This window comes from Oryctolagus cuniculus, chromosome 6 (genome assembly GCF_964237555.1).
Source record: "Oryctolagus cuniculus chromosome 6, mOryCun1.1, whole genome shotgun sequence".
NCBI lineage: Eukaryota > Metazoa > Chordata > Mammalia > Lagomorpha > Leporidae > Oryctolagus > Oryctolagus cuniculus.
This window is the reverse complement of record NC_091437.1, coordinates 102617725-102632046: the sequence shown is the minus strand read 5'-3', so window position 1 is coordinate 102632046 and position 14322 is coordinate 102617725. Positions and strand designations below refer to the sequence as shown.

Genomic DNA, 14322 nt, shown 5'->3' with positions numbered 1-14322 from the left:
CAGTGTTCTGCAATAGCTGTACTTGCTAGGAAGTGAGCGGTGGGGTTCAGGTTTGAGAAGTGGAGGAACTGAAAGCAGTTAAGTTGGTGAGGAACCCAAGGTTGGATGCTTGCCTTGGGACTGCCTGTGCAGCAAAGAACCTGAGTCAGATTTTATCAGAGTGCCTTCCCAAGGTCTCTTTACTTCCAGATAGCAAATGCTTCCATGTTGATGGGGGACTAGGTAACTAGGGGAGTAGGTCATGCTGGAATCCACTCTCATTCTCTTAGAGTACCCCTGCATCATCTCCTCTTAGACAAGACGCAAGTTAACAGTGCAGTGAGTCCCACTGAATCATGTGTCTGCCCTTTCCTGTATGCTTCCCATTCACACAGAATGGTGACATCATGTTCACAGTTTTACTGCCACATTATGTTTTAACAGTGTAGTCAATATTTCCTGGAAAAATAATTTTGACACAGGTTAATTGAAGCATTAGTATGAGTACTAATGAAGATTTCAGTCTTTTGAAATGAGATTGACCAAAATCAACTCAGAGTTTCTTTATTTTTTACGCCATTCCTTTGCCAAAGCAGCAATAGGATCATAATAATACTGCTTCACAGTTTCCAAACCACTTTCATAGCATTATCTGGTTTAATCTCAACAACTTGGTGAGGTAGCTGTTATTTCAAGCTTTAAGAAAAAGAATCCGAAGGTAATTAATTTTTTAAGATCACAGAGCAAGGAAGTTAGAGGCTGGAATTTAGAGCCCAGGCCTGTTTGACATTAAATATGCATTTTCCACCCTATCACAGTTGTGTGCAGACACATGTACAGTACAACAGAGGTATCCTAATTTAAAGCACTGTGATATGAAGTGGACAGTGTCCTCTGTGTGTGTGTAACTCAAAGAAATCAAAAAATGATCAAAATGTTGGGAAATAAAAACTAAGTAAAAATAGAGAAACAGATTATTCATCTGGACGAGCAAAGGCTGAAGAACAGTTTAATAATAGTCTTTTGGTCTATTAAAGAACCTTATGTAGGGAGGAAAGTGGGCCCAGCTGTTCCTAATCTACATTGAGGCCAGGCATGAGGGGAAAAAAAAGAAAAAAATGTTAAACTGTAACAGAAGGAATGAGAAAGAAGGTTTTGTGTGTGTGTGTGTGTGTGTGTGTGTTTTTAAGTATTGTTAAATGTTAGATCAGTTGAAGACTGTGTTAAGTCTCCCTTTCTGGCTGTCATTAAAATTTCTATCATTACTAAATGTTTTTAAGTATGATTTCTCCAGAAACAAGGGATTTGAAATAGAACATTCCTCTAGAAACCACTGTCTTAACAGTTCCTCATTAAATATCAGTAAGGAATCTCATCCAAATGCTCGCACACAATATTCAGCTATTACATTAATTGGCTTCTAACCTAGTAATTCTACTGTATAAGTTCAATAAGCATTTATGGAGCAACTACCAGGTGCCTTTGTGGTAAATTCTAGAACTGTAAGAGTAAGATATTCATCAGCCACAGTCTGGAACTGTTAGAACCCTAGTGTTTAAAGAAATATAAATTAACACAACTGGCCATCTAAGGTAGGCCAAATATTTCATCTGGCACTCAGCTAAAATAATAGCAATCTATCTAGTACAGTATTGATGCGTGAGTGAGGGTAGGGAGATTACTGATTATATTAGATTTATATTGGTATCTGGTATTGGTATGGTCAGAGCTTTTCATGAGTAGTTTCATAGTATGAAATTTTCACTATGTTGGTGACCACAGAATATGAAATCTGAGGAAGATGCAGATTTATAGATGTTATTTCAATAGAAGAGTTAGATTTAATATTTTCCCACACCTCCTGAGTGACCATAGAAGTTTGCTTAAGGGAAACTGAGTTAGGAATCAAGGTCACTTTGTAGACTGCAGTACTTTTGAAATGTGAGATAACGTTGCTTTCCCTGAACTAGCTTGCATTCAGGTTAGGGAAAAACAATGTATTCTCATGATTGTAAACATAGTACAATGGCTTGAGGAGTTCACAGTAGTAATAATGGACTGAGCTTATGGGTGGAGGTTTAATGGAGAGTGTTGAAATACAGTTGCAATATAAAGGACAGCTAGTCTAGAACAGTGGGAATCGATGGGAAGAAAAGACAGGTGGGTTAGGTACAAGAAAGGAGGCACTAAGACATGTCTGAAGATGGTCTGGTATTACAGGTTGCATTGGGAAAGGGTGCAATGCACTGTTACAAAGTTGGAGACAAGATTAGGTTAGTTTAGGTCTGACAACTTTATCCTAGGGGTAATAATAAGATAAGAAAAAGTTAGTATGGATAGTGTGAGCAAAAGTTATTAGATTTGTGTTAGTTTATAAGATTTTTTTTAGTGTTGATTTTAAATTTTTTACAAGTGAATTTTTTAAAACTTTTATTTAATAAATATAAATTTCGAACATACAACTTTTGGATTATAGCGGCTTTTCCCCCCATAACCTCCCTCCCACCCGCAACCATCCCATCTCCTACTCCCTCTCTCATCCCATCCTTCATCAAGATTCATTTTCAATTATCTCTACATAAGGAAGATCAACTTAGTATATACTAAGTAACAATTTCAACAGTTTGCACCCACACAGACACACAAAGTATAGAGTACTGTCTGAGTACTAGTTTTACCATTAATTCTCATAGTACAACACATTAAGGACAGAGATCCTACGTGGGGAGTAGGTGCACAGTGACTCCCGTTGTTGATTTAACAATTGACACTCTTATTCATGATGTCAGTAATCAGCTGAGGCTCTTGTCATGAGCTGCCAAGGCTATCCAAGCATCTTGAGTTTACAAACTCTGATCTTATTTAGACAAGGCCATAATCAAAGTGGAAGTTCTCTCCTCCCTTCATAGAAAGGTGCCTCCTTCTTTGATGGCCCGTTCTTTCCACTGCGATCTCACTCACAGAGATCTTTCAGTTAAGTTTTGTTGTTTTTTGTTTTTGTTTTTGTTTTTTTGTTGTTGTTTTTTTTTTTTTTGTTTTTTGTTTTTTGTTTTTTTTTGCCACAGTGTCTTAGCTTTCCATGCCTGAAATACTCTCATGGGCTTTTTAGCCAGATCCGAGTGCCTTAAGGGCTGATTCTGAGGTCTGAGTGCTGTTTAGGGCATCTGCCATTCTATAGTTTGCTGTGTATCCCACTTCCCATGCTGGATCATTCTCTCCTTTTTAATTCTATCAGTTAGTATTAGCAGACACTTGTCTCATTTATGTGATCCCTTTCACACTTAATCCTATCATTATGATCAGTTATGAACTGAAACTGATCACTCTGACTAGTAAGATGGCACTGGTAGATGCCACTTTGATGGGATTGAATTGGAATCCCCTGGCATGTTTCTAGCTCTACCATTAGGGGTAAGTCTGAGTGAGCATGTGCTGAACTGTACATCTCCTCCCTCTCTTATTCCCACTCTTATATTTAACAGGGTTCACATTTCAGTTAAATTTAAACACCTAAGAATAATTGTGTGTTAATGCTGAGGTTTCATGTTTCAGGCTTTTTTTTGTTAATTACATGAATAATTGAGTTAAAAGAGAAAATTTGTTAATTGCAATTAAAAGTGAAAAAATAATAATTTATTCATGTATGTTTGTGGGAGATAATTTAGAGTTCTTCTATTGATATAATTTTGAAATTTATATATTGCCTTTTGGAAACTATGATACCATATATCTAGCCCTATTTGTCTTTTTACTTTTTTAAGCGTCCTGACCAAGATCTAGAAAAGTAAGTAGACAATGTGTTGTAAATAAAGATCTTTCTCCCTTGTTTAAATTATTGCCTTCCTGATATTACATTTAAGAATCAACTAGATTTATAATAAATGTCCTACCAGAGGGGTCTCAAACTTATATATTTTGCACCCAGATTTTCCTTCCATATTGACAGAACTATCTATTGAATTTTCCCGATTACATGTCCCGTAAGAGCCTTGTATCTCTAAAATTACATGTACTGATTGTGTTTCCCTCCAAACCTATGTCACTTCATGTATGAATACATCCTATTTCAGACAACTGAATCGCAGTCCACTCAGTCACTTATTCTTGGTTCATTTACCACTACTAGTATCAGTGTTGCCATCTCATAGGATTTAAAGATACTTTTTGTTTTGCTGTTCTCACTGATCCTTTTCTAATTCAGATCATCTTCCTTTCTCACTAGATCATTTTAACAATGTCTTAAATGCTCTCTTGCTACCAGTCTTTCCCTCAGCCTCTAATCTACTCTCAGATTGATCAAACAGTCTGAAATACAAATCTGATTAATTCTTTGCATACAATTATTAAAAGACTCCCCCATGGTCATCTTGATAAAATACATCCTCCTGGGACATGGTGTTTAGGGCCTTTAGAATCCGCTTTCATGTCCTGTATTATCTCTTGCCCTGCATCTCTCATGGTCCTTTTCTCTCCTTGGAACAAAATTCTTACCCTCCTTCACCAGGTTGACACTATCTATCCTTTAGGTAGCTGCTTAGAATTTTCCTCTTCCAGGAAGCCTTCTCTGGGCTCTGAAGTGTAGTTGTAAACATAGTGCCTTACATATCCCTTATTTCACCTAACTATAATTGCCTTGTCATTTTATACAGCACAGCCTTATTTTCCTCCTTCTCTCATTCTGATAGAATACAGGCCATACAAGGATCAAAACTATATTGTGCCATTATATCACTGCTCCAACATGTTAACTGAATAGCAGATACAACACAAACATGTTGAAATAACTAATCATCAAAATTCTGAATATGCTGATTTGAAGTACTTTTGAACTTTAATGGATGGGAATTTATATTTTCTTCCCTTCACAAACTTCAGGCTTTCATCCTGTTCACTTATCTTTTCATCCAGTATATATATAGAATGCCCTCTGTGTTCCAGGAACCGTGATAGCTACTGTGCTTAGCCAGTGATAAGGCTCAAATAATCTTTACAACAGTGCTTATCTTCTAGTGAGGAAATGGACAATTAAAAAGTAATTCATGTATAGTACATAGAGACCCTGAAAGAGGAAGAACAGAGCCAATGGAACACCTAGAAGGGGCAGCTAGCCCAAATTTGGAGAGTCAGGTGAAAGTGATGCCGATAGCAATACAGGTTGATCATCCCTAATCTGTAATCCAAAATGTCCCAAAATCTAAAACATTTCAAGCACCAACAAGACTCCCCAAAGATTTTGGAGCATTTCACACTTAGGATTTTTTAATTAGGGTTGCTTAGTCAGTGAAATCTATGCATGTATTCCAAAATCCAGTGAGCTCCAAAATCTGAATCACTTTTAATCTTAAGTGTTTCAGTTAAGAACTGTTCATCTGTACTTAAAACCTTAGTATTGAGTTTTTCAGTTAAAGAATGGGAACGCACATCTGTGCAAAGGAGACAGACAAGTAAAGTCCACTAGTGAACAAGAGAAGGTGGCACTTCATGACTAGTTATCAGTTCATTAGGAAGGAAAGCAAACTGTGGGTAGGTTCGAGGAAGTTGCCTTTTAAAACCATTGCAATGTGGAGAAATTCACTGAAAAAAGGCAAAGGTCAAATTGACCAATTGGATGTAATTGATATAGAGGGGAGGAGAGCAGCCAGAATTCAGGAAAAGACTTCTAGAGGATAGAGTGATGAATGGATTACAAAAATATTTTGAGCAAAGAATCCACAGTCCTTGATGATGGATTGGGTTAGGAGTGTGAGGAAAGGGAACTGTCTTTCTAACCCATTCTTTCTTTTCTGTAGCCCCTGGCAAGTATGAGGCAAGGATTTCACAGAACTTTCAGCAGAAATTCCCACTGTCATTGCTGTAGACTATCAAGTCTTGAGGAAGCTGCAGGAAGGGGAAAAAGGTGAGATCTTCCAGAAAGCTATTGGCCTTAAAGGGTTAGGAAGCCATTCCTGTCATGTAACTTGTTTGGAAAACAACACCAAGTAACCTGTTACTCAGTGGTCATGTTTGTTTCCTGAACTTGAAATTATTAAGGATGTAGTCTTCAGCCACTAAGTCACATAGAACCCCTAGGTAATGGTAAAACTTGCCTCTCATAAACATTTTAATGTTATCAAATATATTCCTGGTTTCAATAAGTAAACTTTTTTAGGATGAGTTTTCAGTCTTTTTATCTTCTAAGATTACATTGAACATCTTTTTTTTTAGTAAAGATAATAAAATAACAGAATTTGAAAGGTCATTTTGTTTCAGACTTTTTGTTTTGCAATTGAAGAAACAGAGCTTCAGTGAAATGACATGTCCACATCTAAGATAAATGGCCATCAGTGGCCGTGAAGTTCAGCAGGATTCATGCCTCCCTATGTAACTGTTCTTTTTGTTAGTGCCTTGGGCTTTTCAGAGACCTGCAGATCATGATCATGCACTTAGATGTGTTGAGGACCCATTTTACCTTATTTTGTGTTGTTTTCTAGCTTTATTGAAGCATAACTGACAAAAATGGTAGGTATTCAAAGAGTAGAACATGATGATTTCATATACATATGCGTTATGAAATGACTACCATAGTCAAGTTAGTTCACATACATCCTTCATCATCCGTAGTATTTGCCACTTATGTGTATGTGTATTTTATGTGTCTGCTTGTATCTATGTGTGTGTGATGAGGACATTTAAGATGTACTTTCTTAGAAAGTTTCATATAAACAATGTAGTGTTGTTAACTACAGTCACCTTCAGATATCTAGGCTCCCCAAAACATTTTCATTATATCACTGAAAATGCGTACCCTTTGACCAACATCTTTTCCCACCCCTCATCCATTAGGAGCCATAATTACACTTTAGCTTTTGTCAGTTCAGTTTCTTTAGACTCCACCTATAAATGAGATCAAACAGAGGGAATATTTTAGAAACTAAATTTAAGCATAGTTTTTGGTCATAGTTTGGATTTGCCAATACATTAATAAAATTTTAAATATCTACATTGATCTATATATTCAGTTAACAGGGCCTGTTTTAATTGCATCAGCTTGTACATGATAGATATTTAATAAGTGTGTTCTGAGTCAGTCAACCCTACCTAGCTAACATAGTCAGCTTTTAATGATTTTTAAAACATTTGTCCTTTAGCACCCATTTGTTTCCCTAATGTGTTTACAAAATTATCCTAGTACCTATTTTTATATAATAGTTTTCTATTCTTGATGTGCTGTCTACATTTTAGTATCCTTAGTGTTTTTTTAAAAAAAGATGTATTTATATGAAAGCAGAATTACAGAGCGAGAGAAGGAAAGAACCAGAGAGAGAGAGAGATCTTCCTTCCACTGGTTCACTCCCCAAATGGCTGCAACAGCAAGGGCTGGGCCATGCTGAAGCCCGGAGCCCAAAGCTGCTTCTGGATCGCCCATGTGAGTGCAGGGGCCCAAAGACTTGAGCCATCCTCTGCTGCTTTCCCAGGCACGTTAGAAGGGAGCTGGATCAGAAGTGGAGCAGCCAGCTCTGGAACTGAAGCCCAGATGCCAGCATTGAAGGATGTGGCTTAACCCAGTGCACTACAATACCAGCCTTTCCTTAGTACTTAATGCTAAGATTTACTAATATTCATATTCTAATATGAATAGAAGTATTATTTATTTATTTTACTTTCCTTTACAAATTAAAATATATTAAAGAAACAGTAAGTAACTTTTTGAAATCAGTAGGAATGCTGGAAATTAAATAAGTCTTTATTTAACCATCATTGGAAGGTTCCATATAGATCTTTGTTTGTATTGCATTTATATATATTTCCATTATTACCCAGCTTCATCAGTGTTAGCTTCAGGATTTTGATGTCTCCCTACTAGAATATCTGACCAAAGGGTATGGAAGTATGTTTGTGGACACAAGGTTTGCCTCTCTCTCTCTAAGTAATTGTTGCACCTTGATGAGGAAGGTCAAGAAAAAAAGAAACAAAATGAAGGAGGAAAAGGAAGAAAGGAAAGAGAGAGAGGAGTTTGATGAAGCGATTATTCACTCACTATTATAGGACGGAAGGGCCCATAACATTATGAATGCTTAATGATATTCTCTAATTATTTTTTCCTAGAGACCTTCAGAGAAGACATGGCTCCCAAAGAAGAGAATACCAAGAGTGCAAATAGAGTGTTAAGAATAAGTCAGCTGGATGCACTTGAACTAAACAAGGCCCTGGAGCAGCTAGTTTGGTCCCAGTTTACTCAGTGCTTTCATGGATTTAAGCCAGGGCTGTTAGCCCACTTTGAACCAGAAGTGAAAGCATTCTTGTGGCTTTTCCTGTGGAGGTTCACCATCTACTCCAAAAATGCCACTGTGGGACAGTCAGTTTTGAATATTCGGTATAAAAATGATTTTTCTTCGAATCTGAAGTATCAACCACCAAGTAAAAATCAAAAGCTCTGGTATGCTGTTTGTACAGTTGGTGGGAGGTGGTTAGAAGAAAGATGCTATGATTTGTTTCGAAACCGTCATTTAGCATCATTCGGGAAAGTCAAGCAGTCTGTGAATTTTGTGGTTGGACTTTGGAAATTAGGTGAGTTGATTAATTTTTTGATTTTCCTTCAAAGGGGAAAGTTTGCAACTTTGACAGAACGTCTCCTAGGCATTCGTTCTGTGTTTTGCAAGCCCCAAAACGTCCGAGAAGTTGGCTTTGAGTATATGAATAGGGAACTTCTCTGGCATGGTTTTGCGGAGTTTCTGATTTTTCTTTTACCACTTATCAATATCCAGAAGTTAAAAGCCAAGTTATCTTCATGGTGCATCCCTCTTACTGGTGCTCCTAATAGTGACAGCACACTAGCCACCAGTGGCAAAGAATGTTCTCTGTGTGGAGAGTGGCCCACTATGCCTCATACCATAGGATGTGAGCATGTTTTCTGTTATTTCTGTGCTAAGAGCAGTTTCTTATTTGACATGTACTTTACTTGTCCTAAATGTGGAACAGAGGTACACAGTGTGCAGCCACTGAAATCAGGAATTGAAATGTCTGAAGTGAATACTCTTTAAAAACTAAAATTGTTTCCTCTGAGGAAAAATGTATTATACTAAATCCTTAATGTTAGTCATCCTAAGTGTACCAATTAGTTTTCTTTTATAAAGCATGTGTTTAGCCACTGTCTTCTGTTCCTTCCCAGGCATGACTAAATCCTAATCACTGGATATCTCATGATTCTACGTTAATATATTATTATTTAAAAAATCATTGCATTCTAACTCTGACTTTAAAATAAATAAATAAATCTTTTTAAAAAAATCACTGTATTCAGTTTTCCATGTCAATAATAATGGGCAGTTTTGTAAGATGACTACTAAGAACACTTTTCGATTTTGCTGCTTCCTAGAAAAAAATTGGACTCTAAAAATAAAAGATCTTGGAGACTCTGAGATGAGTGTGAATTTATTTTCAGAGAAGACATAATATAATCTGACAATGGAAAGACCCTATTGTTTTCAGCCTGAAGTTCTGATACCTCGGTTGTGGTCATAAGCTTTTCTCTGAAACTGTTTGTTAAGAGCTTCAGTCTATCACCATCAGATACTTCCCAGTTGTCTTCTTACATTTTCAGAAATCTGCAGTTACTTAAGGCAGCTCAAAAATGAGAGCTGGAGGCTACTGAGGACAGCTGGCATGAAGAACCCTGCTTATTAGGTCTCCATCTAGCCTTTGATTCAGGGCATGTATTAACAGCAAGCATACTGATAGTTTTATGCAGTATCAGAGGTTAGTACAGTATGCAGCAACACATATCAAGATAATTTGTATACTTTTTTCATTCATTTTTCTCTGTATTTTTCACTTAAAACTAATAAATGAACTTTTAGCTGAATAACCACGTGAAAAATATTTTTAAGTTACTTTCCAAAATAATAGCATTTATTTGTTTTGTTTAAAGATTTATTTATTTATTTGAAAGTCAGAGTTAGATAGAGAAGGAGAGGCAGAGAGAGAGAGAGAGAGAGAGAGAGAGAGAAAGGTCTTATATCTGCTGGGTCAGTCCCCAGTTGGCCGCAGTGGCCAGAGCTGCACCAATCTGAAGCCCGGAGCCAGGAGCTTTCTCTGGGTCTTCCCACATGGGTTCAGAGGCCCAAGGACTTGGGCTATCTTGTCCTGCTTTCCCAGCATAGCAGAGAGCTGGATTGGAAGTGGAGCAGCTTGGACTCGAACTGACACTCATATGGGATGCCAGTACTGCAGGCAGCATCCTTATCCACTATACCACAACACAGGCTCTGCATTTATTTGTTTTTAAAAGCTTTATTGAGGCCAGCGCTGTGGCTCACTTGGCTAATCCTCCGCCTGCAGCGCTGGCATCCCGGGTTCTAGTCCCAGTTGGGGCGCCGGCTTCTGTCCCGGTTGCTCCTCTTCCAGTCCAGCTCTCTGCTGTGGCCCGGGAAGGCAGTGGAGGATGGCCCAGGTCCTTGGGCCCTGCACTCACACGGGAGACCAGAAGGAAGCACTTGGCTCCTGGCTTTGGAACAATGCAGCACGCCTGCCGTAGCGGCCATTTGGGTTAACCAACGGAAAAGGAAGACCTTTGTCTCTCTAACTCTGCGTGTCAAAACAAAAACAACAAAAAAAAAGTTTAATTGAAAGGCAGAGCAACAGAGATATGGGGGTGTGGGGGGGGGGGTCTGCTGGTTTACACTAAATGCCTGCAACAGCCAGAACTAGGTTAGGCTGAAGCCAGGCACTGGGAACTGCACCCAGTTCTCCCACATGGGTATCACGTACTCAAGTAATTGAGGCATTATCTGCTGCCTTCCAGGTGTGAATTAGCAAGAAACTGTATCCAATTTGGAGGCAGAATTCGATCCTGGGGATGCAGACATTCCAAGTATTAGCTTAACCCACTGCACCACAACACCCACCCAGGCATTTATTTTTAAGCCAGATTTGAGTACTGATTCAAGTCCTAGCTGCTCCACTTCCAATTCAGCTCCCTGCTAATGTGTCTAGGATGGCACTAAAAGATGGCCCAAGTACTTGGGTCCCTACTACCCATGTTAGAGACCAGGATGGAATCCCTGGCTCTTGGCTTTGGCCTGCCCCAGACCTGAATATTGTAGCTATTTGGACAATGGAACTAATGGAAGATCTTTTTTCTCTCCCTTTTCATTCTCTGCCTTTCAACTAAATAAACAAGTAAATTTTTTAAACTCTTAAAATGATTGTATTAGACTTTTCTCACTACAACTAAATACCTGAAATATGCTACTAATGATGGAAGGAGATGTATTTTGGCTTACAACTTTGGTGGTTCACAGTCCAAGATCAGATGGACCCATTGATTTTGCTAACAGATGAGGTCATAGCTGGGCAGTGACGGAACATGTAGGGAGAAATGATCACCTGACAAACAAAAGCAGGGAGATGAGTGGCTAGGCCCAACTCAAGCTTATATAATCAACCCTCTTGCAAAAAACCACCTTCTGAGGACATAGCCTAGAAGAACTAAGATCTCTCACTAGATTCACCTTCCAGACACGTTAATTAAATCAAGCCTCCAACCCCCAGCATAAGCCAGTCCACAACCTTGGAATTTAAATGTCTGCTGAGTAAAGAAGCCAGATCCTTTTTAACCCATAGCAATAACATCAAATCAGATTGAGCATTGATTTGCCCCAAATCTTAACTTAAATGTCTTGAAAAACCCAGTTGTTATGTAATAAGCATTTTGCTTGAAAAATAAGATGTTATAGTTCAACTTTCATTCTATAGGCACTTAGGTTCCAAGTATTAATGTAACCACTGTGAATAAAAATGTAAAAAAGAGAAGTTGTTTTCATTAAGTTTACATTCTTAGTTTGAACAGATTGTAAGTTGGATTTTGGTTGAATTTTTAAGATACTTATGGCCAGCATTGTGGTGCAGCTAGTTAAGCTGCCATTTGCAATGCTGACATCCCATATCTAGAGTGCCAGTTCATGTCCCTGCTGTTCCACTTCCAATCCAGCTTTCTGCTAATATGCCTGAGAAGCAGCAGCAGATGTCCCAAGTACTTGGACCCCTGCCACGCACATGGGACACCTGGATGGAGTTCCTGGCTCCTAGATTCAGGAGCTGTTGTGTCCACTGGGGAGTGGACCAGTGGATGGAAGATCTTCCTCTCCCTCACTGTCACTATGCCTTTCTAATAAATGAATATATAAGTGCTTAAAAATAATAAAGTACAATATCCAAAGAGTTTTATATTTTGGAGGTAAGAGTATTTTACTTTTTAATGCTTTTTCTCCTTCAGTTTTAAAACCTTATGGAAAACTCCACGAATTCAGGAAAAATATGTTTCTCATAATTTTTACAGTATTCTGTTATATTTTATTCCAATCATTTTGATACCTTATTTATAAAATTGTTATAATGATTATGCATTTTTTTAAAAAAATAGCATTTTAAATTTCTATAAATATTCCTCACAAATATTTTGGTAACTATATATGTCAACATATTCATATTATTTCTATAGTTTCTTTTAGTCATCCACCATCCTAGGGCAGTTAGGTTCTTTCCACTTTATATTGTAAATAGTGCATTGATGAATATGGGGAATAATCAGGACTCCTCTGTTCTGTGGTATAAACCCAATTCAGATTGATTTTGCAAAATAAAAATAACAATGATTTGATTATGTAAAGAGTTCAGGCACACAGTGCAGGCCCAGTCTGGATGTAGGTGCTCAAATGGCTCACTGAAACAGATAGAGTCCACTCCCATTTTTATAACCAGTGTACGTGGCATGAGAGACATGGACTCCCCTAGAGTTTAGATCTCATCTGTGCCATTCACTTGTGGAACCGGGGCATCGTGCTAAATCTATACATCTGTGTATTACAAGGATTAGATGCTCTGTGTATATAAACCTCCTGAAACAGTGACACACAGTAAGTAGGATGTAATAGTACATTCCGTTGCTGTTGTCAGTATTTCTGAGTCAGCCTCCCTCTCAGGCAGAATGATGACCGCCAGAGACTCAAGGCTTATATTCTGCCCACTCCTGATCCTTCTGGAATGAGAGCCTCTTGCCTAGTGGTTCCAACATAAGTCTAGGGAGCTCACTGTTAGTTGTCTGCTTTAGGTCATGTGCACATTCCTGAATGAGTCACTAAGACTAGGAGGATGGAAAATATGAATACTCCCGGCTGGCGCCGCGGCTCACTAGGCTAATCCTCCACCTAGCGGTGCCGGCACACCAGGTTCTAGTCCCAGTCAGGGCGCCGGATTCTTTCCCAGTTGCCCCTCTTCCAGGCCAGCTCTCTGCTGTGGCCCGGGAAGGCAGTGGAGGATGGCCCAAAGTGCTTGGGGCCTGCACCCCATGGGAGACCAGGAGAAGCACCTAGCTCCTGCCTTCGGATCAGCGCGGAGCACCGGCCGCAGCACGCCAGCCATGGCGGCCATTGGAGGGTGAACCAACAGCAAAAGGAAGACCTTTCTGTTTGTCTCTCTCTCTCACTATCCACTCTGCCTGTCAAAAAAATACTCCCAGTTACTCAAAACTGGGTGACACTCCCTCACCTATATCATATGAACCTGAAGGTACTCTAGCAGGAAGCCATTTACTACTGGAAACTAAAGTGCTCTTACGAGAAAGGGTAGATACTGGACAGATAAAAATAGCCAATCTGTGTTAGGGTCTACATTCGCTGTTATACAAAAAGTCTATGTGCAGTCAGATTCTACCAGTGATCTAGTTTGATAAGTAACTGAATAGTTGTGTTAGATTGCAGATGTGAAAGAAATAAAATCAATAAGGTTTTATACCAACAAATTTGTTACATTGTTATTTTGATGGTAGATTACAGAAGGTGACCATAATGGTATGATTTTAATTTTTCATTTTATTTAAGATCTGCCACCCACACTGGGTAACAACTCCCATGAGCTCAGGGATCATAACCAGTGCTTTTTCATTCTAGTATACCATGAGACATTTCATGCACTGAATTAATAAACCTCAGATTGGGTCCTAGGGAAAGAGACATTGAAACGTTTTTGAAGAGAAAGGAAGAAGCAGGAAGAGGCTGAAAAAATGGTAGTACTAGTGCAAACCTGACAAGGTGGCCAACACAGAGGGAAATCTGGAGCTTCTTGTGTTGTCTTTTTTTTTTTTAATACTGTCTTGAAAAGCTGTGTTATCTCTCTCTCTCTCTCTCTCTCTTTTTTTTTTCCTTTAGTTTTATTTATTTATTTGACAGGCAGAGTTACAGACAGAGAGAGGGAGAGACAGAAAGTGATGTCTTCCATACATTGGTTCACTCCCCAAATGGCCGCAATAGCCAGAGCTAAGCCGATCCAAAGCCAGGAGCCAGGAGCTTCTTCTGTCCCATATGGGTG

The 14322-nt window shown here is 38.7% G+C and overlaps 1 protein-coding gene across 8 annotated transcripts in view; it reads left to right on the top strand.

Moving 5' to 3' along the window:
• PEX2 (peroxisomal biogenesis factor 2) overlaps positions 1-14322 on the top strand; it is a 754438-nt gene that overhangs the window by 11738 nt on the left and 728378 nt on the right. For 5 of the 8 annotated variants that reach the window (XM_070075247.1, XM_070075246.1, XM_070075245.1 and 2 more), the window contains exons 2-3: positions 5769-5875; positions 8065-8526. In XM_070075247.1, the coding sequence (XP_069931348.1) occupies positions 8082-8526 (445 nt within the window). In that variant the 5' untranslated portion in view covers positions 5769-5875; positions 8065-8081. Of the gene's footprint in view, positions 1-5768; positions 5876-8064; positions 9378-14322 lie in introns of those variants that run through there. The other 3 variants (XM_070075248.1, XM_008255681.4, XM_070075249.1) reach the window with 2 other exon arrangements.